Source organism: Cydia splendana, chromosome 1 (assembly GCF_910591565.1).
Source record: "Cydia splendana chromosome 1, ilCydSple1.2, whole genome shotgun sequence".
NCBI lineage: Eukaryota > Metazoa > Arthropoda > Insecta > Lepidoptera > Tortricidae > Cydia > Cydia splendana.
Genome location: NC_085960.1, coordinates 6,248,250 through 6,276,207, shown reverse-complemented (window position 1 = coordinate 6,276,207; position 27,958 = coordinate 6,248,250). Strand labels below are relative to the sequence as shown.

The 27,958-nt window shown below is 34.0% G+C and overlaps 1 protein-coding gene and 1 long non-coding RNA gene across 5 annotated transcripts in view; one reads left to right on the top strand and one right to left on the bottom strand.

Annotated features, from left to right (window-relative positions):
* The window catches only part of LOC134789944 (atrial natriuretic peptide receptor 1), a 245,932-nt gene that overhangs the window by 74,943 nt on the left and 143,031 nt on the right, over positions 1-27,958 (bottom strand). Inside the window, exons 2-4 of one of the 2 annotated variants that reach the window (XM_063760677.1) lie at positions 6,012-6,903; positions 5,662-5,855; positions 546-759 (exon numbers count right to left, since the gene is read on the bottom strand). The exons of the other annotated variant lie outside the window; for it this stretch is intronic. Coding sequence (XP_063616747.1) covers positions 546-759; positions 5,662-5,855; positions 6,012-6,858 — 1,255 coding nt within the window. The 5' untranslated portion in view covers positions 6,859-6,903. The remainder of the gene's footprint in view (positions 1-545; positions 760-5,661; positions 5,856-6,011; positions 6,904-27,958) is intronic. 2 annotated transcript variants of the gene reach the window in all.
* Positions 1-27,958, top strand: part of LOC134790208 (uncharacterized) — a 488,662-nt gene that overhangs the window by 372,930 nt on the left and 87,774 nt on the right. The window contains exon 1 of one of the 3 annotated variants that reach the window (XR_010144165.1): positions 8,172-8,194. The exons of the other annotated variants lie outside the window; for them this stretch is intronic. This is a non-coding gene — a long non-coding RNA (uncharacterized LOC134790208). Of the gene's footprint in view, positions 1-8,171; positions 8,195-27,958 lie in introns of those variants that run through there. 3 annotated transcript variants of the gene reach the window in all.

Genomic DNA, 27,958 nt, shown 5'->3' with positions numbered 1-27,958 from the left:
TAAAAAAATTCGATCATACGAATGTAAAGTGATTGTAAAAAAAAGTTAAAAATAATCTTGTAACCGTCGTAAACCAGATCTAAAAATAGCAAAAGAAAATAGTTCACCAAGTGATGTGTTAGCACATTCGTTGAGTAAAAGCATTAGTATTGGCCGATGTCCAATAATAATCCATCATGTATGTGTAATTTTAACTAGCTTGTTCCACGACAGTGAAAAAGAATGATTGTTTATTTACTTTCTCCTGTAAGGAGTATATGGTCTGTATACATACCGGCGTAATAATGACAGTGCCTGTCTCTTTCAATCATCTTTCAATCAAGGTGTTAAACAGTAACGCTCATTTTATCACAAAGATAACGCCATTCATCATTCCAGTGATCTTAACTGACCTAAATAAAACTGCCAAGGCAACTAATTAAAATAAAACTGCCAACGGATGCGGAAAGTTGATTTCAACACAAATCTAAAGACGCCACAAGTGAAACATTATTATTTCAGAACAGAGTTTATTTCATATCAGCTTTACGTAAATATTTACTTACTTCTAGTGCTCAAAGCCAGCTTCTGCAGAAGCTGTTTTATTTTCGTCGAAGTCGTGTTGGTCTCGTCGAATGGCAGGTTCCGGATGTCTGCGCCTGACCTTTTCTGCAGTATAGCGAACACCGGACTCAGAGTAAGGAAGCACTGGCTATTTCCGTGGCCAGAGGATGGATCGTTGTTATGATATAACATGCCAACGCGGTGCCAGTTAAACACCTGAAACAAGAGGATACTTATTTTAATTATGGTGTTAATAACTTTGCTGTAATAATTGAATAGGTATTAACTAGAAGTTGAAAGTTGAGTGCTGTTTGTTACTTAACACTTTCAATTTAGATTTTAATTCAGTTTGATAACAATTAAGCCAAGTTGAAAGTGGTCATGCAAAATGAAATAATTTCTAAGAAATGATTTAATGCCTCCACATTCTACATGTAAAACAACTCAGTGTAGATAATCTTAATGCATTCATAATCAACTTAAATTAAAATAGAAATGTATAAAAAGTGGATAATATCCACTGAATATAAATTTCAGTTACTAGTAAGGACACAGACAATAAAGCCAATACAGACCGTCAGGAAAGCCCATTTAATTTTGAAAATAGGCAACATAAATCGATGTAATATATGTTTGTTTTACATAACGTTCTCAGTTTGAATACGATCTGCAAACGGGGTATAATTAGATCGGCTTTCGTGATTTATTTATTGTATTCAAGTCCCTAAGGTACAAAATAGATAAATTTAATTAACACTTATATTTAACAACATTGCTTAAATATAGTTTCTATCTGTTAGAAGTAGGTAACTAAATTTGATAACTGAAATTAAAAAGCAAGAAACACATAGGTAGACGTATATTATTATCATTTTTCTCAATCATGCGTGGAAATATCGTCGTTACGTTCGTTTATTATTAGGTATTAACTATTGAATCTTACAAGAAAACCTACCAAATAATCGTTCATTGAAAACCACAGTGTCATTATACAAAATAATTTGTGATTGAAAATTCTTTCAAAAATCTAACGTCACAATATATGATAGGTTCTTAATTTTGTGTAGTACCACTATGTTTCTCAAGGAGAGCTATAGTCTGACAAGGATTTGTAGAAAATAAATGAGGGCGCCACTTCCTACATAACTTAACTGCTACATTTTTGACGTAAAATGCTTAAACATGGCAACAATATAGTATTGAAATTTTTTAATTCCATTTTATTCAATTTCTACTATTTTATGTCGCACTATATATCAGGATCATTTTGATATTGTCGACACTGATGCGTAGTTTCTCAGTGTGAGGAACGATTTTATTTGACGAAATATCTACATAAATCTTTCATTCATTTGACTAAAAGGGTCAAGAGAGATAAACAAACATAACCCATTAGAATGGGCCCAATTTCTACGGCGTCGCCGTGAGACGTGATGTGCCTAACTGAGGAAAACTGATAAAGATCTATGCTTAATGGTCATGAAAACTTATTAAGAGTGACACATTTAAGCCATCCCTACGTTTTACTTTTATACTTTTGTGGAATTTTCTGTTAAATGTGGCTTTTATCATAAAATCAGTCCATGGTGTAGCATATTTTTATTTAATACAAATGACCGATAAAAATTATCACAAACACATTCACAAGATAGGGCATAAATAAAATACCTAACATAGAAAAGATCTTAAATTGATGGTTCGAATATACAGGGTGATTCATGAAACGTGAGCAGGACTAATCCTGCACACTCAGTAACTGATAATTGATCGATCACCGTCGTATTTAGGTGAAACAACCACACTATTTCCATTTTTTTATCTTTTTGGTGAGGGCAAATTTAATTCTCTACAATCATGGTCACCCTACAAGACCTAATTAATAAACATAAAACCTCTTTAAATAATGGCAGCATTTTGATTACGAAGAAAATTAAATGTCAAACTTGAGTGAGATATGAGTTTTCAAAAGTAACCAGACCGTGATGACATTCAATTTGACTCAGAATATCGGCAGTTTAGTATTCTAATTTTAGGGTAACCATACATGTCGTAAATAAATTAATAACTTTTTTTTTCAACACGACTAGAAAATTAACGTTAACCTCACTAATACTGATACGAAACAGTTGCTTATAATTTACCAAATGCGCAGTGTTAGTCCTGCTCACGTCTCCTGAATCACCTGTATATATATCAAGGAGTTGAAAAATGAGTCTTGGAATAAAACCAAGGAATTCCCGATCTTTCTGCCAGATATTTAATGAGCAACGTCCGATTACGGATTATAACAAAAGTTTACTAAGCATTTCATTCACAAGCCAATGATAGACAATCGCAAAAATACAAGGCTAAAGGCGAATTTCTGAAAGAAGAATATAATTAATATGACAATTCAAAATATCTATTTCATAATTATATTTTTCTGGACTATCCATGAAACCAGAATGTCTACGATATTAAAGGGCATTTTGTTATTCAGTTATATGAAAACCACATTATTAATTACTGACTGGTAACAATAAAAAAAAGTAATTTAAATTATTAAACTAATTATATAAGTTGACATTGGACTTTAGGCATGAAATTTTGTATGAATCGGTGCATTTTAAGAGCAATTTAATCCAAAAACAGTCTCAAGGTTACGTATTGTGATATAATACGGATAAAAATATTCACATCAAACATGACGCTTGACTTGAATAGCATAATTAACCGAGTAATTTTCTCCAAAAACGGCAAGGTTACCAAACAAATCACAATGTGACTTATGCTAACATGTGCGCAGTTTGAATATTAATATTAAGAAAAACTGTGAACAGGTAAGTTTTGAATTTTGTAAACTTCCAAAACCTCGTCTCTGCTGTATTGGAGTGGCAGATATGGAAATAGAAAATATGAAAAATGTCACTAAACAGTCTGAAGATGAAATACTAATTGGTGTTCTAAAAGTGGCGGTCTTCTAAAAATGGTCAGCCAAAAGTTAAGAAATAATTTATTGACGTTCAGGTAATTAAAAATTCCGGACAAAATGCGAATTAACTAGTTACTGATTTGGGTAGTTTGCGACTGTATAATATTAAACAGATAAATCCAATTTAGCGTAAAACAATAGGTATAGTTCCCAATTGTACTATTAAACAAGTAATGTCAGAAAACTTACCAATGGCAATATCCGAACCTGTGGCGATTGGCCAAATCGAATGCCAATGCGGAGAGAAAATTTGCCAACTGTAAATTTGCTCTGTAGCACTATAGATAAACGCAGTTTCTTATTTTTGACGTATTTATGTTAAATAATTAGAATGAATCTGTTTTTTTTTTTTAATTTGTTTGTCTTAAATACAATTTTATATTTATGACGACGTTTTAATATGGGTATGAAAATAAAGAATGACAGTTGAAAAATAGTAGTCTGAATTACAATTGAACAATTTTGTACATCATTGAAATCTCAAGCGTATATTAAAATAAAAACCGGGCAAGCGCGAGTCGGACTCGCGCACGAAGGGTTCCGTACCATAATGCAAAAAAAAACAAAAAAAAAAGCAAAAAAAAAAACGGTCACCCATCCAAATGCTGACCACTCCCGACGTTGCTTAACTTTGGTCAAAAATCACGTTTGTTGTATGGGAGCCCCATTTAAATCTTTATTTTATTCTGTTTTTAGTATTTGTTGTTATAGCGGCAACAGAAATACATCATCTGTGAAAATTTCAACTGTCTAGCTATCACGGTTCGTGAGATACAGCCTGGTGACAGACGGACGGACGGACGGACGGACGGACGGACGGACGGACAGCGAAGTCTTAGTAATAGGGTCCCGTTTTACCCTTTGGGTACGGAACCCTAAAAAACATAGGATAGTATATTATGTATTTATGTACGTACAATTTGTTCTCGTTTGTATCTTCTGGGGAATGTACCCAAGTTATTCAAGTGATTCAAATTCACTCGAAAAACAGTGATTTCTTTCCTTCAAGCATAATATGTATAGATCACAGTATTTAATTGAAATTGTTTTTGTTTATATCGTTCGGTGGTCGAGTGTGATCCATTCAAGAATAAAAAATCTGATTTGATTTATAAATAACAATCCGATTCCTTGAGGATTCCTTTGTTAACATAATATTTTCTCATGGAGTCCCATTTAGCTTCAATCTCAGTTCAGTGACTCTGTTAATATATTATGTGTACGGCCGAAAATGGGTAGACATGTCGTAAAACATGTCGGATCACGTATTATTACGGGCGACGATTCTTTGCCTTTTAGGCTGTATTCCATGGCAATGGACTTTTATTTATTTAAGCTTCATTGCACATAAAAAATGTACAAAAGGCGAACTTCGTTGCAGACTTATCTTAGTCTAACTCTAGCTACGCATAAACACGTTTTCAATGGTCTTAAATGTATATATATTGTACTTTAAACCTTTTTATCCAAAACCGTTTAAATAAGGCGTTTAATTTGGTGGCAATTGATCTGTGTCACGCTCCGCACCATAATTATTATACCCATAAGTTTGTAAAAGCTCAAGGTTGAAGAAATAATTTAGTTAAAAATGTTGCTTTAAGAATAAAGGAAGTTTAACTTAAACATAACAGATTTTAAAGTTATAAAAAGAATAATCTATTTACTTAATTATGAAACCCAAACAATTACCGTTCTAGAATTGTAATTTAACATTCTTCGCCAATTTAAATCAAGTCACGTAAAACGATTGAATTATAATAGAATTCCAAAATGTTAGAGTAAGATTTGCATAAAAATAAGTCTTACAACATTTACACAAGCAAACGAACAGATAAATAACACTTATAATACGATTAACAACATGAAAGCATTCTATTCTATTAAAATTTTCATCTGTTGGAAAGGCATTTTTAAACTTTTCAGTATTAATTCGAACATACTTTACTAATATTTAGTGGCTGATTGATTTTATATGATAACCTTTCGCACAAATGGAAATTTATCAAATAAGTGCATAAATTCACAGAAAATAAATTTGTGTTGTGATAGGTCGCCGCCCAATAAAACAAACCATAAATAAAAAACTTTCTCATCTAGCAAAGAAAAATCGAGAACAATTACATAACACCAGTAGACTTTAAATTTACCTCAAAAATTTCGCTGATGGCGATACTGGCCTGAGTATAGCTGCCCATCATTCTGGTTAGCGTCATGTAGTAGCTAGTTTTGTGGATGAATGAGTCAGCCATAGCCCCCGCAGTCAGCACTGGTATGCCCCAGGCCCCGGCGTACCTCGCAACGGGTGCTATTACGTACTCACATCCTGGCCCGATGAAGGCATCTGTAATATTTATTATAACTGTCTTATCTAACGTCTATCATATAAAATGCGAATTCAGCTATTAATTAGAATTGCGATCGAATTCAGCTATTAATTAGAATTGCGATTCAATTATTAAGTGTTCAAATACAAAATGCATTATCCAATAAAACTTACCTGCAGAACCATTTACATAAAATTCGAAAGCAGCCAGTGGTCCTTCTATAGAAGAGCATCTTGTGTCTCGGTAGTCGACTAGAATCTTCCATCCTGGTAGAGGGCCATCAGGTTTCGTAACAGCGGGAATGGCGATTTCGAGAATTGGTAAAACTTTGGCCAATGAGAATTCCAGCAAGGGATTTGTTGGCAAGAGAACTCCTAGTTTGAGTATTTTCTCGCTGAACTGATTCATGTCAGGTCTTAATTTAAAGTTTATTTCCTTCACATAGAAGGGGTTTGATACTAAATCATGCGGGTGACCAATTACGTAAGTATCGTTTCCAGTGATTTTCGTATCTTCGTGTTTATGACTATAGGAATCGTAACGTTTATTGACTTCATCAGAGCTAGAGTAAGTTTCTTTGTCTTCGTAATCAGAGATCGATGCTCGTTTGTGGTGATTTTTACCATACAATTTATTCTCATATCTATGTCCATGCCAATATTTTGATGACCCTTTGTTGTGCAAATGCATTCCACGTATTTTCCTTTCCTCTCTCAAAGCTTTATCACCAACACTTACATCACACTTAATAACAACATTCGTTATACACAAATATAAAACAAGAAGACCTAACAAATTTGGAAATTCTATTTTCATTGCCTTACTTCTTGCTGTTCTTTTAGTCTCGTGTGTTTGAACATCGTCCATAATTTTGTAAGGTTCTTTAATTTCATAGTTCGTTTTATCTCTCTCATTTTGGTGTCTTCTTTTGAAATTAGTCTTATTTTCATGTCGTGGTTTGCTCCTCAGTGCCTTTGCACAGTTTATTGGGAGTATCGCATCCACGATCTCATTTAACATTTTATTTCGTATTTATCTCATTTTTTTTACTTCACCAACACATCACTGTGAAGAGATATTATCGTTGTTTACATAAATATGATACGAATGCGATTAGTATGCGATAGAATTTTAATTGATATTACATATAATTGTAACGAATTACCATTAGTTTTGCAATCATACATTATAAATAATACCATTGCGAGTTATTACCTACATTGCATCGCTGATACAAAAAATTGATAAATTTTAAAAATTTTCGGAAATCAATTATGACGTTTTTATTTTCCGTACTTAGCGCAAAGGAAAGGTTTAGTTAAATTTCTAATCTATATAAATTAAAGGCTAAGAAGTAATATTCATATTATAACTACTGAATACACCACTCATTCCCTAAGCTGTGAAAACAAAAAATCAACTGAGTCTACAATGTATTTTGCTCCTTACCGAAAATAATTACTTACCTACCTATTTTTGATAAGATTTCCTAAAATATCGATAGTATATTGTGTATGCGGATCGGTTCTTATTTATTTCCAATATCTAAGCTTTTATAAATAGTAATAATCTAACTTAATGCTTTGCAAAGTCCTCTTAGATATTGTGGTACTTACTTGTAACTGTAATTTGAAACATATTACCTATTATCATATTATGAAAAATAATAAATAAATAATTTAATAATATTATGTTTTAATCCGTACAAAGTAGATGGAAAAAAAACAATTACTGAGAAAAAAAATGTATTGACTAAAAATTTAAATAAGGACATCCTTCTACCAAACTTGGCACCAATCATCAAGGATTCTACTCACAGATCACCCGTCTTTTAATATGGGCTCCCAAATTACTTTACGCATCCAGCATAGACAATATTAAAAATGTGTTAACAAAGGAAATTCAACCTTGTATTTCATAAAATAAGGTTTAAAGGGCAGATGAACCGATGTTTTAATTGAGTGAATTTGAAATTCTGACCAAAAACTTCAAATTACAATTGGGTGGGGCCTTCTTTGTCAAATCATGTTAGATTACTTTGGTGTCAATTCATGCAAATGATCTTTGTAGATTTATTTAAGTTCATTTATATCTAGTAATTGGAGTTACCAGAATCGAGTTATAAGTAGGTACAGTCAACTGTAAAAATATGGGTGCACAAATCATCTCAAAATTATGTCCCATAGCTCTTATGTCAGCGTATTAAGAACTATGGGATATATTTTTGAATAAGTTCGCTACACCCATATTTTTACAGTTGACTGTACATGGTGTTTTTTTAAAGTGGCGTAAAAATAAAACAAAAATCAAACCAAAAGTTGGGTTGATATAGGTACAACAAACTGTGTCAAAATATGTTTAATAATGTTAAGGAAAATGAGGACTACGTTTGTATAAAAGGGCGCGGCCGCGGTATATCCTCTTAATAATAAAAAGTAATCGCTGAGTTCCCTCAAGCATAAAATTGCTCATTTTCAGAAATAATTTTCATATTTTGAGTTTTTGTGCAAAAGTTATTATAATTTTTATAATGTTCATTTTAGACCTATGTTCATGTCTTTTTGTATCGAGCCAAAGTCAAAAACTCAGGATTTAATTCGCCGAAGTCCCTAGAACAAGGCCTCAAGATTGCTAATAGAATTTTTGGCAATCGCATTTATTTGTAATCTGAAAAAGCGCTACGACTTTTAAAAAACTCCGTTATCTTAGCCTACTGCACCTTAATATCGTTATTATCGTCGTTCGTAAGATATATTAGCAGAGTTTTTGTTTGTATAATGGTTTGCAATTGAGTAGATATTATGACTATATTACATTTTTCAATACCGCTATAATAAAAAACACAACATTTGCAAATCAGTTCTCAGAATAATATGCGAAATACGCTTAACATATTTTATGAAGGCTTTATTAACGTTAAATACGTAATAACATAATGTTTATTAGTTAACTGCATGTGATGTAAATTTATTAGTTTAACCAAGCAGTGTGGCCAACTAAATGATCTTTCATCTGCGTTAACTCGTAAAATACTGTGATGTAATAAAACTGTACTCAATAAGCTTAATACCAGAGGTATGTTATTTTAATGGCTGACGAGGACAGTAGTTAACGGGATGTGATGAATTAATATCAATGTGTTTACTTACTATTTTACGTGACGATTTATACTACTCATACATATCGTATGAAATTCGCAAAAAATCTTCCACCCCCATTTTCAACATTAGCAAGTAAACAACATCTGGAGAAAATATGTCTCAAATTTCAAGGTCCTTCCTTCAACAGTTTAGGCTGTGCGTTTTCGGCCAGTACTTTAACAGAATTGTTTTACATACTCGTGGTATATTCCTACTCATTGATGATATTTTTGAGTACTTACCTACAGTTATTTTTCGCATTACAATTACGCAGCATGTTGACTTCAAAACCTCCTTTTTGGCGACAAATTAAATTTTAATTTGTTCGATTGGCTACATTGATCATTACATTCAATAAGGTAATTCAAAAATCTTTAAAAACATGATTGTTTTACAGGTGAATCACCTTTACTAAGGAAAATTATGTAGTTGCATACGCTTAGTGAGTTGACAACCAGATAACGTTATTTCTGTTTATAAATTCACGTAATGCACCCGTATAAAGCGCTCAATGATTCAGGCATCTAAATAAAAATGTATTGGAAGCAAGAGCGTAAACAAGAACTGCGACCAGTAAGTACCTAAGTGTTAAGTTTCCAGCAACTCTTTCATACTCAATAGTAAAATGTACGGTGTGGAAATAGAAATAAAGTTCAGGTTTGGAATTTAAAAAGAAACGGGAAGCTGTCGATTGGAAAGTTAGTACTCATAGTGTTGGTCTTTCAGTTCGCCCATTGCCGTTTATATTGATCGCAATATAGAAAGAACTTTGTTTTTTTATAAACATTCCCTTTCTTAAACCAACATTTAAATTGATAATTCTAAATTCTATAATATGATATGACAAACCGGCAGCTACAGGTGAATTATTTCAAGTCTATGATTCACTGTTTTTAACATATTTCATTTTCACAAGCCGAAAACACAACATAATTATAACATGATTTTTGTAATACCTAATTATTATAATGATATTTTTCACTTATATTTTTTGTTTTGTGGCTTCATCAGCTTCGGGCATCATGCTACGCTTCATTTAAATCTCCTGTGGGGACAATTCGTACTAAACTGCGATTTTAAAGGATTATGTATTTAGTGCATGGTATTTAAGGCAAAAAAAATATTTATAACTTTTTTGGTAAGTAACTCCACAATTTCTTTACGTTTGTTCTTTTTACTAGCATAATACCATTATATCATTGATCAACGGTGTGGCTTAAGGTCGTTAGAAAATAAATTTTGACACCAATATCAATATTACAATTATGGGAGGTGTAATGGTGAGGGACAATAAACAATACCGTGCTAAGCAAAAAAAAATTATCTTCGTAAATGACCGTCATAAATCTTATCATGGCCAACCCCACTAAGACAACACAATATCCAATTATCAATCCTTAAATAGCATTCATCATCATTATATTTGAAGTTATTCCATTATGATCCTATTTTGACATTTCCGGCGTACCTTTTGCGACCGTAGCAGTCCAATAATTCGATGATTTAGTTTTAATGTCCTACTCGTATTTATAGTTCATTGTTTGTTTTTTGTCCGTCGGGTGACAAGCAAAACTCACTAAAAATTAAAGTAACAATGCACTTTATTACACTTATAACACGGTTTATTGTCCAATAATTTCAATGATGTTAGTTAGTGACTTTTGCTTGTCACCCGACGATATTATATACAGGACCAACAAAGTTTACTAACCAAACATTAACATTACCCTATCTTATGTTATGATCATAATGATACTCCTAACATTCATGTAATTTGCATACACAGAACTAGAATTTAGTAATTGACTAGAGATGTAGGTAACCTAACCATAATTAAAACTTAAATAACATTAAAAATATTAAGAACGGGTCACTCACGTATAAATACGTGACTGACCCGTTCTTTATAGGTATATTTAATATGGCTGTGTCTCACGGAAGTTTTGTTATTATCATAACATTATGTAATATTCAGACTAATGGTAAGTGTTAATAAACTGTCTGTCTTAAATACCTTTATTAAATTCCAAATATTCCAATAGTAAATTTATTTAAATCCTGTTTCAATACTTTGCAAGTCCTAAATAATCTTTATACGCCCAGTCGCCTATTGCAACATTTTTTTTATATCTTGAGTTAAACGTGAAGTAAGTACTTGAATTATACGTACGTACGGAAATCAGTTCGTGGTTAGAAATCTATTTTTGTCACAATTATGCACATAATTTGGACCGCGGATCGCTCGACACTGAATGTCGTTACGGTTGTTAGAATGGAGTGATCCGAGCGTTCATGGAAACTGGCGACATGTGTCATAGCATAGATACCAATATACTATTCAACTGTACAGGTAATGCTACCCATTTTGTACTTTGCCACAGTGTCAATAGTGTGAGGTCTCTAGCCACCTTCATATTGATTGTCACTGTGACAAGGTACGAAATGGGTCAGAAATTAAATTCTTTGACTGTACCCACTATCGTTTCTATGCTTAGTTATATTATTCCGATATTTTTTACGTCACTGAAAAACTTATTTAGGTACTTGTTTAGCGTATTTTCACAGAACAAATACCAAATTAAAACTGGTTTTATAGTATTTTTAAACACCTTAAATAAAACGCCAAATCTCACAAAATTGTATTGAGATGACATCTGTCCGCGACCGTAACCTCTACTCTTTAAAAAATACTAATACATTGACTATGATGCGAGTGATTGAACTGACCATAGTCTAATAAAACATGGTCTTCTCTTCCCAGAGTGACACAGGCCTACGTCACAATAACATGGCCGCTATATACAGCGCTATCGCATATTATCATATAGCGCTGTCGCATGATGACGTAGGCTTGTGTCAGTTAGGTGACCTAGAAAAGGCGGGAAGAGAGTACCAGGCGGAGTATTATACCATGGAACTGACTTACTTTAGGGGATAAGTATTTAATCTCGTTAGAGAAATAAATAAGATTAATGCGTATATCACACACGTGAACGTTCATTTTTTTTTTCTTTTTCCTGTTTATTGTTGCAGTGCATTAAGGTATATAACTATTTATGTTTATGTATTCTTCAGACATACTCTAGAAATAATATATTATCGCGAAAAAATTAAGGATGATCCAGATTTAGTTAGTAGCACTTTTTAATCCACATACACTTCAACAAAAAAATATATGTAATGTTTTATTGACTTTAATTTTGTTTGCATACAAGCCACGTGTAATTGCAGTCACGTCTAAATAATCAGGTCCGCAAAAACAGTAACTTTTTGTCGTATCGTTCCGATCGCGCACACCATGAGTCAGGTCGTGACTTCATACGCCTCCGCGTCTAAAAATAGCTTACCTTCAAACTTCGGGTATTTTTATAACAAGTTTTTGGCTGCTGCTTAGACTCTTAGACCTCAGTGTGCAAAGATTCATGCATGTCGCTATTTTAGTCATAATACATTAAAATGCTAATCGATTACACTGAAATGGTTTTCTAATGTTGTGTTCTTAAATAGATATTTATATTTAGTTCTATTTGAGCCAAGCAATTGGTTTGTCTAGAATGCAATGAAAACAAAGTATAATTATTTAAATATAGGTACAAAATAAAATCTATAAATTACCATGTAGACGAGAATTGTTTAAACGTTTGAACTAAATTATATTGAAAAATGCTAGCTTAGTATGCCAATTTTAATATAATTTATTTAACTGGAAACTTATTCTGATTGTAATAACAGGTTATGAATTTGATCTGGATTTGATATGGATGTGATATGATAGCTGTCAAAAGTAATATTTCTTCAACCAGACCTGCGAGCATGAGTTGCGATCTCGCGTCGCGCCTGAGAACGCAACTCATGCTAGCCCGAGCCTGTCTGAATATCTAGACAAACACAACCAAGCCATCGCCAAGACAAATATTTTTTTTACCCGACTAACACAGAATATATACGTATGCTTATATATTCTATTCTAATTTAAGTTAAACTCCTTGTCGGTGCAGTTTGTTTAACTTTTTCTTCTTAAGGGGCCCACTGATTAACAGTCTGCCGGACGGTATCGGGCTGTCAGTTAGAACAAAATTTTGAAAGTTCCGAACAACTGACAGGCCGATACCGTCCGGCGGACTGTTAATCAGTGGGCCCCTTCAGAAATGCCATTTTTGACGGCTGACGACAGGTCATATCAAAAACAAATCCAGATCAAATTCATAATTAGAATAAGCCTCCTATGGTATTTATAATCTTGAACCCGCTGCGCTGCTTACTTCTTTGTTTGTTACGCTTACGCTTTGCTACGATTAATACCACAAATGCATTATTAATTTTGTTGTTTTGTTTTTTTGACGTTCTCACAAATTATAGGTAGGATTCATGTGAAAGATTCATTACGAATGCTCATTGGATAGAATTAGAATCATTTGTTGTGTGATCAGATAATTATGTTTATATACATTTTAAACAGTTTCGTTATTCGAGTTTTGTTTTATGTTTTTGATGCGGGTAAGTAAGTATTACTATTGACGATGTAGTGATTGCGATAAAATGAAATAATATGAAAATTGGAATGAAACGAAAGAATGACAATATTATTCACATCTCTCTTACCTATAGTGCCTGGCCCTCATTTAGGTACAAGTGTTTTATTTGTGTGTGTTTTTATAAATACGGATATAAGAATCTTAACACGTTCACTGCGGCAAGCCAAAACCTTTACCCAAAATATAGTGCGTTACGAGGCCTAATCCGCCCCATAGTGGTTTGCACCTTGGTGCATTACGGGTATAAAAGTGCCCCGTACACCCAAGTCTGTTAAAACTGCTATAAATTCCTGAAATATTTTATTGTATAATTTTTTTTCTGACAAATTTAAAGAGTATGAAATTACCCTCGTCATGTTCCCTTCGCACGTAGATACGATAAAAACATATGTAATTATAGAGAAATGAAAAGACGGGGTATTTACTCCCCGTATCGCACTAAAATTGAAAAACTACGGGGCTTAGCAAACCCCTTAGCACATACTTTATTTATGTCGATAAATTGATAGTGATGGGAAATAAAGCAAACGATATTTTAGCGCTTACTATAATATTAATAATTAGACATTGTTTTCCAGGTTGAAACCTAAAGTTTTAATATTAAAAACGTCACTTTCGGACATGTCTGGAACTGACTGGTGTAAAAAATGATTACTGAGCAGCCGTCAACAATACATCACATTCAGTGATATGATATCTTGTGAAGTATATTACTTGTTCTAAATTATACCAATTGTTAACTACATTGTTTTTGCAATAACACCATTCTAGCATGCGTCCCTTCCCAAACGCATTATTTTTAATTTGTCGATAAGAAGTCTTGCAATGCTGACTGCACTAGTGACTTTGTGGTCATAACCCCGTACGGGCCAGCTGAAATCTATACGGGGTTCACTGGAACTCGTATCGCACTAGAAAGCGAAATTAGTTCCCTGGTCGGTACGGGGTTCCTGAGACCTCGTATACTTTGAATATACCACTTGGTTATACTTTTGACAAGAAACTCAAATGTATATTTGTCTTTATCATAGTCATAAAAATATCCAAGATACAGCTTCCGCACCAGCGAGTTTTTAGTCTCCGCACCGAATGATGACATCGTACGGGGTTCAAAAGCCCCCGTAACGCAGTGAACGTGACTTATTAACATTCAAACGGACAAACCATCGAAAGGCACGGAGATATTTCATACCTACCAAACTGCTGTGTTATTTTGAATCAGAAAGAACAGCGCAGAAGTAAACACCAGGTCCTAAATCAGGCACTTTATGCGGTAAAATGTTGCAGCGAACCATGTGTAATAATCGTACTACATACTTGTAAAGATTGTTTCATTATTATACTGCATAACGTACCTAATAAAAGTCGTCATGCTTACTTCTCTGTGAAGTTGTCTTAAACGCTAAAAAAACAAGTAGGTATAGGTATTGCTAATGATTAATTGACAACAGGTTGCTTAGCCAAGATGCCAATCGTTTACGCCGTAGTGGACGATACGCTAATGTTTATCTGTCGCACTAATGTGGAAGAGTGATAGAGAGAGATTACCGTTTCGTTCGCTACGACGCAAACGATTGGCATCTTGGCTAGGCTCTCTAGTCTAAAACTAATTCGTTATTAGTGCCACCGCTTAGCTAAATAAGTGTCAGCGAGACGATAATTAGATTGTATCTTAATGGAATTGCTCATCGTGCAATAAATTTTAATGTTCAAACGACTGTAAGAACAAAATGAAAGTACATTATATTAAAATATTACACATAATTTCATAAAACTAACAACACAGTGATTATGTCATGTCTATCCAATGTGGGGTTTTAGCTTGCTTACTATAAACTATTTTTTTTAGGAAATTGTATGATAAAACTTTTGTCCGAAGTAGGTAATTATAATGCTATTCGTACAGATAATCGAGATATGAGCTAAAATATGAATATGTTAAAGGTACCTTCAACCCCCCCCCCCCCCCCCCTACATCCTCAGCACACCCCCTACCCTCGAGGACTTTTAGTATGTTTATCTGGACACCACAAGGTATACCTGTACCAATTTTCCAAACTACACGAATTATTTCAGCTGATTTTTCTAATTTGCTTGGGCTAATAGTAAAACACATTACTACAGCCTGGAGTCAATATGTCTCAAGGTACTCGCACACATTTGGTTTTATTAGCTGAGTAAGCTGTGCAAGAACAAGACGTGTCTATCTAATATCAATACACCAAACTTTGATCAGAGAATTCAGCTTCTGGGACGCATTATTTAGACCACAGGAACTTTTTTCGACGGCCCCTTTAACTAGCGCTGCGTTCGTGACAAAGAAACTAGTAGCCGATTCCAATTTTAAGATCATACATTGTATTGCGTATGTTAAGATACGACCTTGACACGACTTGTGGGCATCAACAAGTGCAATAGAATTAATCTTATTAAATAAACTAGCAACCCGCCCCGGCTTCGCACGGGTTCACAAATTATACACCTAAACCTTCCTCAAATATCACTCTACTGATTGGTGAAAACTGCATGAAAATCCGTTCATTAGTTTTAGAGTTTATCGCGAACAAACACACAAACACACCAATAGACGCAGCGAGGGACTTTGTTTTATAAGGTGTAGTGATAATAATATCAAAACCATGACAGATTTAAAAATCCTAAATACCGCACATGCTATTAATTTTCTATTTATTTATATTCTCTGTTTCTGGCAATATTTTTGCAAGCAATCCAATATAAATTATTATTTTTTGATATAATAAAAGTATTATTATACTTATTCCGAATAATTAAAATTAAACTGAAGTTTTAATTGCAACATTATAAATTAACGCTTTAAAATTATCTGTACAATTAATTTATCGAGTAATTAAAACAGATTTTTTAGATACTTATAATGAATTGCTTTTCGAAAAATTCAGCTAAATCGCTTACCAAGTTTCAGTTTGAAACTCGTTCACGAACCTTTTTAATGAATTATTTTGCCATTCCAAAAAGTCTAAGTAGCAAAACAGTGCTGAAGTTATTAAGTTGAAAGTTTTAAAAGCCCTTATCTTTTTAATTACTTCCATCGTTTTATCAAGTTTAGATTTAAAATAATCTAAAAAATACTTTAAGTAATATATGTAAATACCTACATAATCTTTTTGTTGAATTGTGAGTCCAAAAGAAACATAGACCTAAATAAATAAAAACTCTATATTTAATGCAAAAGCTAGTTGAAATATTAAATTTTACTTATTTTGCATAAGTTATCGTCATTAAGTCTGTCATTAAGAACACTTTAAACACGAAATATATAAAATATGCAGAATACAACGTGAAACCAGTTTTACTAAAATATATTTTGATACCAGTAAGCAGCAATTTCTTAGTATTATAATAAAGTAGGTATCCGTTTGAGAACCGTTTGTGTTTTGAGTAATAAAATGTTTAAGGCGGAAAAAACATTTCATTGTGTAGGTATTCTATATTCATACTCGTATATCTAAACACACATGTATTTTCTCAACAACACGTGTATCAACTTTTTTTGGTGTTATTCTGTCCCGTCAGGCGACAATAATAGCATTGTTTGTTTGAATAAATCGTCGGGTGACAAGCAAAACTCACTAAGTACTATCAAAAAATTAAAGCAACAATGCACTTTATTACACTTGTAACACGGTTTATTGTCCAATAATTTCAATGATGTTAGTTAGTGACTTTTGCTTATCACCCGACGAAATGTTGTTATACTATGTTCTATTAATAGCTAAGTACATGACATTATGGAAAGAACTTACAACTGCCATAAAATGCAGGTAGGTACTAGGTATGTTTGGTTATGTTCTCTCTTCTTCTCCGTCGAATTACTCTTGACAGAGCAGTCGTGGTCACGTTGAACGACGAACGATTCTACGCCAGTTCTCCCTGGCAGATGCTTCTCTGGCACATGTGTTAAGTGGGGTGTTGGTAAGGGCTTTTATCTGATCCGTCCAACGCATTGGGGAACGTCCTCTTGACCTACAGCTATTGACCCGTCCCTGGACAACAAGTCTCTCCATGGCCTGCTCTCCACGTCGCGTCACATGTCCGAAGTATCTGAGGATACGCGCTCTGACCGTAGCTGAGAGCCTCTCTTTCACCTTAAGTTCTTCAAGTATGGAGACGTTTGTACGGTGTTGTGTCCAAGATACTCGCAGCATTCGTCTCCAACACCACATTTCGAGTGCGTCGATTCTTTGTCTCTCGCTCCTTTACTGTCCATGTCTCAGCACCATACAGTAATATAGGGAATACGAGAGACCGCACTAATTGGACTTTGGTGGCTTTGGTGATATTTCTGTCCTGCCATATCCTCTTCAACTTCTCCATGGCAGATCTTGTAATAGCAATTCGTCTTTTAATTTCATCCGCAGAGCCTCCAGAATTAGTTACATTAGTTGGTTATGTTAAATACCATAAAACTAGACTTGTAAGCGACCCATGGCAACTGTCAGAAAAAGTTGATTTACCCTATTACAAAACTGTTCATAAGGTGCAGCGGTACAATTTCGACTGCGGGATAATTTCAACTAATCTAAATATCTTCCATGTTTTACATTATTAACTAGAGTGCCATATATGTCCAGATAGCGAAAAATATGTGTTGTGTGTGACTCTAGTTAATAATGTAAAACATGGAAGATATTTCGTTTAGTTGAAATTATCCCGTAGTCGAAATTGGCCCGCTGCACCTTATATATTATTTGAAAGTCAATAACTTTAATGTTCAATTGTTTGCGATAAGTGTTTGTATATAATATGAATTACGATTGTTTTATAAAGGCCAAACGGGCGTGTAAAATATTCTGTAAAAAATTGCTATAAATGCGTACGAGAATATGAATTGTGTTCAGACAAATGAATGCAAGGGTTAAAGGTGATCCCCATGATAAGCGTGATAACTTATCCCATACGTGAGCCGAACCCTCACGGGTTACGGTATTTGTTCCATATTTAAAATATTTTGTCGTTTATTTACGTACTTATCTTACTATTTGATGAGTCTAGAGCAGAAACCGGGCAAGTGCGAGTCGGACTCGCGCACGAAGGGTTCCGTACCATAATGCAAAAAACGGCAAAAAAAAAAACGGTCACCCATCCAAGTACTGACCCCGCCCGACGTTGCTTAACTTCGGTCAAAAATCACATTTGTTGTATGGGAGCCCCACTTAAATCTTTATTTTATTCTGTTTTTAGTATTTGTTGTTATAGCGGCAACAGAAATACATCATCTGTGAAAATTTCAACTGCTAGCTATCACGGTTCGTGAGATACAGCCTGGTGATAGACGGACGGACGGACAGCGGAGTCTTAGTAATAGGGTCCCGTTTTACCTTTGGGTATGGAACCCTAAAAAGTAATACCCTGAATTATTATTTTCTTAATTTTTTTATATGTTAACCCCCTTATTCATAAACGCGCTAGAAATCTCAATTAGCTAAGAATCGTTTGTCCTTATTTGTCATTTTGACTTATGTATTTGTAAGAAAAGGATAAAATATAATTTAACTGAACCAGGCGGCGTAGCACGGTCGCGTTTTTATCCCTTGTCACCATGCCTGTCACGTTCTAACAAGTATGTAAGTGCGAAAGGGACGCGCATAGTGATAGACGATAAAAATGGAACCGTGCTGCGCCCACTGGCCCGTAGTGTTTTATGAATAAGTGGGTGAATATTTTATATATTATTACATAATACAAAAAATACTATTTTTTACGTATCCGAGATTTTATTTCAAAATTAATTAATTGTTTTATTATAGACTTTAAGACAGCCACAAGTTTGTTCGCTCTTCGAAACGAAGAAACTTTGTAGAGCTAAGTAAATAAGGAATGAAAGAACGCGGATATTGGCCAGAAGCAATATCGTGTCTGACCTCTCATAAAACTCTCATGTTTTAAAACTAAGCTATAAAACTTAACACACCGGTCAACTATAACGGTTTTCCTTGTAGGCAAACCACAAGTATAAAAAATATATGATTTAGCTTCCTTACTATACAATCTAGAGTCGATTTTTATTACCTCGATTTATACTCGAGTAAAGCTAAATGAAAGAGATATGTTTTAGGTTAACAGTCGACTTCATTTATCCATCCAGGCATCCTGTCCGTAGTGAGGAATAGGCTAGACTATCCTTTTCAGAAGCACTGGATGCAGCTTCACTTGAAGCTGAGGCGCTCTAACATTATTTAGAATGCCTATCCAGTCTAGAATATAATTTAATTTTATGTTGTGTTAACTTTGTTGATTTTTGTTCAATTTAAAAACATAACCATCCTTCCTTCTCCTTTGTTTTTGAAAATCTAACCTAAAAAAATTATCTTAGGGCACCCGGGCCGCAAAATCAATTTTATTCCGTCTAATGTAGCTTTGCATTTGCACCCACTTGAACAGAACAAAGGGAGTGTCATGATAAAACCAATGCATGTATTCTACAGTGCATATGGTGCTACTTTACGGCTCTAGTGCCATAATTAGCACATTACGTAACTATTAGGTATGTCGAAAATTTAAAGGGCCATATGTACTGTAAAACGTCGTACGATACACGTGCGAATAGGTAATTCGCAACTCGTGTCGATTTATAACACTCCCTTCGGTCGTGTTTTAATTTATCGCCACTCGTTTCAAATATCCTATTTTTCGCACTTGTGTCGTAATGTAGGTACTATTATCACCATAGTCGTCGTAAGGGATTATTCGCAGACGGTCTAGAACGCAAAATGACTAATGTAATATTTTGCCTATATCACTTTTAGTCTACATCGCGAACGGTCCAGAACGCAGAATGCCTACATCATTTTCGTCGTTTTATCTTTACGTTAGCGACGATGTCGACGGAGCCCCGCTCTCGCGGGGGCCTCCTATTCTGTGCTGTTTGGCCTTCGGTCATTTGAAGATAACTAACGAACCTAACCTACCCTAGTGATATAAAAAAGTGGCTATTTTGCGTTCTAGACCGTCCACGACTATACCGTCGTAAGGTACATGGAAAAGTTTTTCTAGTATCTGGCTAATGCGTTCGATTACGAGTGCAATATCATTAATAATACATAATGATGTTAATCCCACATTATCTAAGTTACTGACATCGTGATCTAAACATAAGCTCAATAAAAATAAATGACCGTAGTAGCGCGTGCAAAGATCATTCTGCAGATTGACACCCAGCGCTGATAAACCCTACTAATATTAAAAATGCGAAATTAACTGTCTGTCTGTCTGTTACCTCTTCACACTTAAACCCCTTACCCGATTTAAATAGATGAAATTTGGTATGTAGGTTCATTTTTATCAATCATTTTCATCATTCTACGTAGACGAAACTTCGGGCAAAAACTAGTTTTTTTTTTCATAATTGGACTTGGTTAGTTAGTTTTTTCTCTTGGTTTTGATGTTATCACATACAATTTCGAGCTTCTAACTCTTATTATAATTAAAAAATCAAAGGGGCATAGCTAATAGCTATAGTTAATAAACATAAAATTGTGTAAAAATTGATTTATGTATAATGTTAATATTGAGAAATGAAAATGACGACTTCGGTCGGCCACTAATCCTATTAAATCAAAAATGGATTTTTAGCATGAATGATTGGCGATAAATTAAAAGCTATCTAGTAAATTGTTATAGTCAACAAGTAATAAGAAATTTTAATCACCTTGATTACTTACACTAATTACCTATGTTCATTAAATGAGAACACGTGAAATTAAAATTAAGATACATACCCACATAATCTTTAAATATTTTTATTTTATTTAAAATGGCCCTAGGTCATTATCAACTTTTAAAGCTGACCATGGTTGTAAATGAACTACGCATGACATTTTACACCTCCAAAACTGTATCCAAGGTTGTAAATTATACTAACTTCCATCAAACTGTCCGCGCAATATCCAGAAGCCAGACATACGTGACGTGTGTTGCGCACATACCAAAAGATTACTTTTTAGCTGAAGTGATGTTAATTCCGATCGCCTCGCAAGAGCGCTAGACATAAACGAACGAATGAACCAGCGTCTCTGACTACGCACACTTGTAACAAACCTCGAGGTTACATTACACCGTTTTACCAAAAAGCTCAAATTGTCCGAGCTCGCGCAACCAATGAGAATGCAACAGGCCAGTTTATTAGAGCCATTCCTACGGCTGCCGCTTTATTGTAATTGTTTTGGATCTGTACCGGACCACTTTTATGGGACTACTTCACTAATTTTCTTTGGTTTAGGTATCATTCGTGATAAAACCAACCTATCTGAAAAATGCATTAGGAATGTTTAGCGGTGCTAGTGTGATGAGCTACGAATGTATACCTAATAATGTGCTGATTGTATTGGTATTTTTAGTCGGGAATTACAAATTTAACGTAAAATAATGGAAAATTAGTTCAGATTGCATTTAAAATTATTCCAAAGGTTTACGATAAGAGAGATTTCAAATGTGGAGATGTTAAAAATAAGTTGCGTGAAATTTTGGCACTTGCCTAATGACAGATGAATAAAATAAAACAATTATATACATAGTATTAACTGTACCTACGAACGTGATTATGATAATGTTCTACCATAAAAGGGTTTAGTGAAGCCGAATAATTTCATTTTTTCCCCGCCGTAGCAATTTTCCTCTCTAACAGTTTCACTACAATATCCCAACTTAGGCAAACTTTGCCGACAGCTGTTGCCGGGTTGGTACGAGACAAAAGTTTCGGCACAAAACAGAAAGCTTCAATAGTTTGACTGTAACAACATCTAAGATTTACAACATCTCCCAACAAAGTTATCACTGTTTTATCTCCTATTCCTTTTACCTTCCAATTATACGATACCATTAGACAAGTACCTATTTAAAAACATGGTAGGTATTAAAAAAAAAGGGTACAGTCTAATGAAATTCTAAGAACAATGTTTTTGCAGTTGCATGTGTATTTTGTCAAATGTTTAAAATGACCTTCCGTCTTCCGTCACGCAGCAGAAATGACAAGGTAAGATCATTTGATTATAATTAAATACTACAAAAATATTGAATAACGATACAAAATTGTAATAAGTAACTAAAAACTGTAATCACTTACAAATAAATAACAATTGTCTGTTTTAAAAGTTGCGGAAGATAGTCTAGAACCAGATCAAGATTTGCTTGCAGCAGTTGTATCATAATTAAACTTATTTAGACTTTCAACAACGCACGGTTAAAATCGTTATCAACGCGATAATACGCCTGCTGGTGTCACAATACTTCTAATTTAGAATAACTTGAACAAAAGCAAAAGGCATCAATCACGACACCAACGTTTATCCCTCGTCCAATGCCATATTGTCTAAAGCCCAATCGGAGGATAGTGGCCGAACCTGGGTAGCTGACGTCCTTTCTGAGAACGTCACGATCCTGGCCATCAATCGTCATAAATCGATGTCACTTGATGTTTCCGATTCATCCGGGTCAGGTTTGCTCAGTATTACGAGGAACACGTAATATATTCATGATTTACAGGATACCTCTTTTATGCTTTTGTTCTGTCGTTTAACTTATTAATTATTAAGTATGTCGAAACAAAAAACAAAGTGACGAATAGGTTAGTTTTAAGTGGTAAGTTTTAATTTAATTGAATTTTATTTAATATTTATACTACCTATGTAGTTTTACTATAAAGAGTTGGAACTAGGTGACCAGAGAGAGAGATTTACTGATTACAAATTGTCATTAGTAAATCTCTCTGTAAACAATTCGCCATAAATTACGGGTCAAACTATCAAATATTGACCCGATTAACTTATCGACCCAGAAATGGACAGAAAATTGTCAGTGTCGGGTGTCAGTTGTCACCATGGGTTGAAATATGTCCCTGATTGTAACAATTTTCTGAAAACCTAGTTGAAAACCTAATCTTGGCAATAGATTGAGCAAGGGGAAGGGGAACCTGGGCTCCTTTTTTTAAGAAAAATTACACATATTTCCCATCGATAAACGATAAACGTTTGTTAAACTAACAGTGAGTAGATATACTATAAGCTTATTATTGTGGACCTACTGGAACTAAACTGTAAAGGAAGGAAGTACAGCCCAAACTTGGTATCATAACGGATCGGCTCGCCTTGCGATTAATTAGAATCCACCTCCGGGCTGTGATCGAGGAAAATAACAATGTTCTTCTTACGAAAACATCTCTGGATGTCCAAGTAACTTTTTAAATAACAATTCCTAAAGGAGCACTTCGTTTTTTAAAAGTCTTTCGATGATATGAAAATAAAAGTTTAAGCTAATACCTACTAGAAACGGTACAAAAATGCTTTTGAGGGTATCTTTTTTTAATTTGCAAATGTATGTTTGCTACGCAAATATATTATATTTGATTATATTTCATAAAAAATACATACTAAATCTCATCATCGTTTCCCTTCAACATTACCAAATTGTAATTTATGTTATAGCAAGTATATTCCTAGCTTATCCTTAATAGAATTATACCTACGATATGTATTCGATTCGTGACCTTAGTAAGCAAACATACGAATGCAATAACAATATTTTTACTAGATCAAATGTGTTTAGTGTTTTAATGTTTTAAAAATAATTAAAAAATTGCAATGGTAACTTGAAACTTACCTAGCTTCTCCAGTTTAGCACATCTTTCAATATTTTTTGTCCCAAACTCTGATACCTAAAGCCGGTCAAAACACAACTGAAGATAGCTTCAAGTAGCTAACCGTTTCGTCAGTAGCTACACTGCGGGCTCTTATCGCCCGCGGACTGCTACACCAGCTTACCCTACGAGTCTTATTACCACGATATCCTATTATCCTAGGTACAGTCAGTATAGCAGTAGTGGCTAAGCAGGTTGAAGAAGGCTTACACGCGTTCTTATTCTCTTAGTCATTGACCTTGCGTTAAGTTCATATTGAATGCCACTTAGAAAAAGCTGCTGCTGAATGTTCATAATCAAACGATATACGGAAGCTTAACTTCCCATTTCTCAAAGGCACATATGTACCATATCATTATCTAGTAGGATACTGAACCTTATAATAAAATATTTTCTGTTGAAGATCTGGAATATGTGCCTATAAATGTCTGTTTGTTTTGATCTATCAGTTGGATAAACAAATGCGCTTTGTTTAGAATAAAAACAGTAAAGTTTTTATCGATTTTGATCTTTCAGCCTTCAATCAAATAGTTAACATAACTTATCGATGGCATTAAAATTAAATATGAAGTGTGGTTACAAAATTGCGTATAAAGCGTCGTAAGAAATTAAACTTTAGTGTTTTGTTTGTATTTACTAATGTTTTCCATTTTTACTTAATAAATATCCAAAATTAAAATTGGATGAAATCTAAAAAACATACGGGAAAATTCCAAAGTACCGACACACCCTAAATACATAATTCACAAAAACCGAACCAAACGGAGGTAAATACCTTCACAAATCGCCGGATCCAATCAACCCTAAACATGAGGGTTGAATTGGAAACCTCGACGGTTATTTCCCTTCGCACATGCCAATATCCGACCACCTTGTCTTAGGATTAATGGGTTTATGTGTCAAAGGGCATATTCATAATATTTTCGTGAAATCTCGTGATTGACGATTTGTGAATTGTGATGTCGGTATTAACCTGTGAGGGTATGCCACGAAAATCTAAGGTGAGTCACGAATTAATTGCGTAAGTTTTTTTTTACGATGCAAGGAAATTTATTATACCTAGGTATAAAAAAAATTGCTGATTCTCGTTACTTTTACAGTGGCAAAAACGTAACTGGCCCTAAATAGCAACTTAACCTTATAATTTAACACTGTCCCTTTTTCATTTATACGTATTCGTACTTGGTTTAACGTACTGAACGAACGTATGTATGTATTGACAAAATTAAATAAAAGTTTGAATTACACAACCCGGCACTTTTTTAAAGGCTTGTTAAATTTGTACATTTTCAGTCTTTCTGCATTTATTTTTGTTTATTTCCTATCAATAAAGCGATACTTAATCTTTATCTTTTTTAATTTTCTATATAATACTAAACGATATTTTTAAACTTAATTTTACGAATTTATGTCAGATCAGATCTGGTTTGTATATAATTTATAGGTACCATACACCATTTCGTAACTACTTTGGTTAAAAATATTTATTATGGTTATCTTTTACTTGAACTCTATAAGACAATAGATTGATAATTTAATTTTGATTATGATTATATCCTAATATAACGTGGCTTGCGTACCTTTATTTCGTTTCGTTTCGGCAGTTTCAGTTACTGTAGCAATGGCTCCTTAACTAATACAATTTGCTGCGCCAAAGGCTAAGTTAATGCTATTTCAACTTACTGGCTTTCTCGTACGCTTTATATTTTAACTTCGGTAGTCTGAAAGCTAATGACATAAAAAGTTAGGTTGTGTCAATAACAAGGAGAATATGAGAAGTAGGGTTAGGGGTGGAAATGTATAGAATTTTTTTAAGAGTTATGTAATTAGTAAATATTTAAGATGAAATTTGATTTCGTGTCGTCATGAATTTGCGCTTATTGGGACGGCATGGAGAATAAATAGAGTCGCAACCGAGAAAGATTCGACATTTGGCTCAAATAAATACCTATCTACTAATTCAAAATATTTATTAACTACTTGTAAGGTTATTGCCTAACACTTATTTAGTCGCAAATACAAATAGTATTTCAAATTATGGTACATGTTTTATCTATTATAAATAAACCCCTGCCCGCATTTTCGCGGACGTGGAATGAAGATGATCAATTATAAAAACTATCATTTGTCTTTTCCCGGGGTCTCAAACTACATATCTCCATACCAAATGTCATCTAAATCGGTTCAGCAGACATATAGAAAGAATTACTTTCGCATTAATAATATTAGTAAGGATTAAAACCAGTCGCTTTCGTAAAAACTAGTGCCTACGTCAAATCATGGGATTAGTTGTCAAGCGGACCCCAGGCTCCCAGGATCCGTGGCAAAATGCCGGGATAACGCGAGGAAGAAGAAGTAAGGATTAAAACCAAAACATTACTTTGCTAACCCGCGAAAATATAACATGCTAGTCAATAGTGCTAACCCGTTATACTTACTTGCGTATTTTTTACATGCAATTAATGTTCCCACCGCAAAAATAAATATGCAAATAATTATGTATAACAAACCACAATACTCGACACGTATGCCTCTCTACGAGGCATCCTTACTTTACTTTTTTGTATATTTAGTAGGGATGTTAAATTTTATAGATAAATATACCTACCTAAAACTAGTATATAGGTATGTATGGAATAGTGATATAAACTGGAAAACTAAATTACGCCACATATCTTACGTGACATGTGTTTCAGCGCATGATATTAAATGAAACTTGAGCTTAATATATTCCACGGCCATAATGCACCGGAAAATTCGCTGCAACTGTGTGGCCTCTTGCATGAACTTAACAAATTTGCATAGCACTGGTTTTCTTCTAGTTCACGGTGCATGAAACTTTCGCGAATATAAATTATTCTCGTAACAATGCAAAATTTTAAAAGCTAGGGCTTTTGTTTGATTTGCAAAAACTTAGTTTAAAATGAATTATTTGCCGTCGCGTAGGTGTTATGATACTGCCATGAGCTTTGCGATTTCAACTTTACTGGAATTAAACTCGTTTTATAGGTATTTACTTCTTCCATTTTCAGGCACGAGTTAAAACGATGCGATTACGTTATTGTCGCGCTTCCATTTTTAAACCTTATACAAAATTCCTACAAATAAACGGAATTACTTTATTTAAAAAGTATCCATTTGAGCTGTTTTAATTCTTTAGCTAGCTTTGCTCTCGTTGTGAAGGAGGATGAATGAAGATTAAATTCATTTTGTTCAACAAAGCTAATTTTAGAGCTACCCGAAACGGGGTCGCAGGATCTCAACTAGAGAACTAAGCTAAACGTACGAGAATACGTGTCGTTGTAGTATTTTATTCCCTTTTACAATCCAGCTTAAGTTTTGGAACAAGAAAACTAATAATTTTCCAAATTTCGATGAAACTGAAAAGTTTAACACATCGCGCTCTAAAACTTCGAGGTGTCATAAACGTGGAATTTCAATTTCAAATAGTTTTAAAGTTTCCAACGCTGTGACAGGTTATTTTGCACGGGTCACTTTTCGCTTTATTATATGCAAAGGGACAAAGATACATTTATGGTAGCTGGAATATATGTAGGTATTACATTAAAATAGTTTATTTTTGGAGCAGCGTTACTCCAATTCAATCCAATTTTACGCTACAGTGTCAAATAGTAATTTCATTAGTTAAAAATAATGTTAATCACTACACCTTATAAAACAAAGTACCCCGCCGCGTCCGTCTGTTTGTGTAGGTACTGAACGGATTTTCATGCGGTTTTCATCTACCAATAGAGTGATTTTTGAGGAAGGTT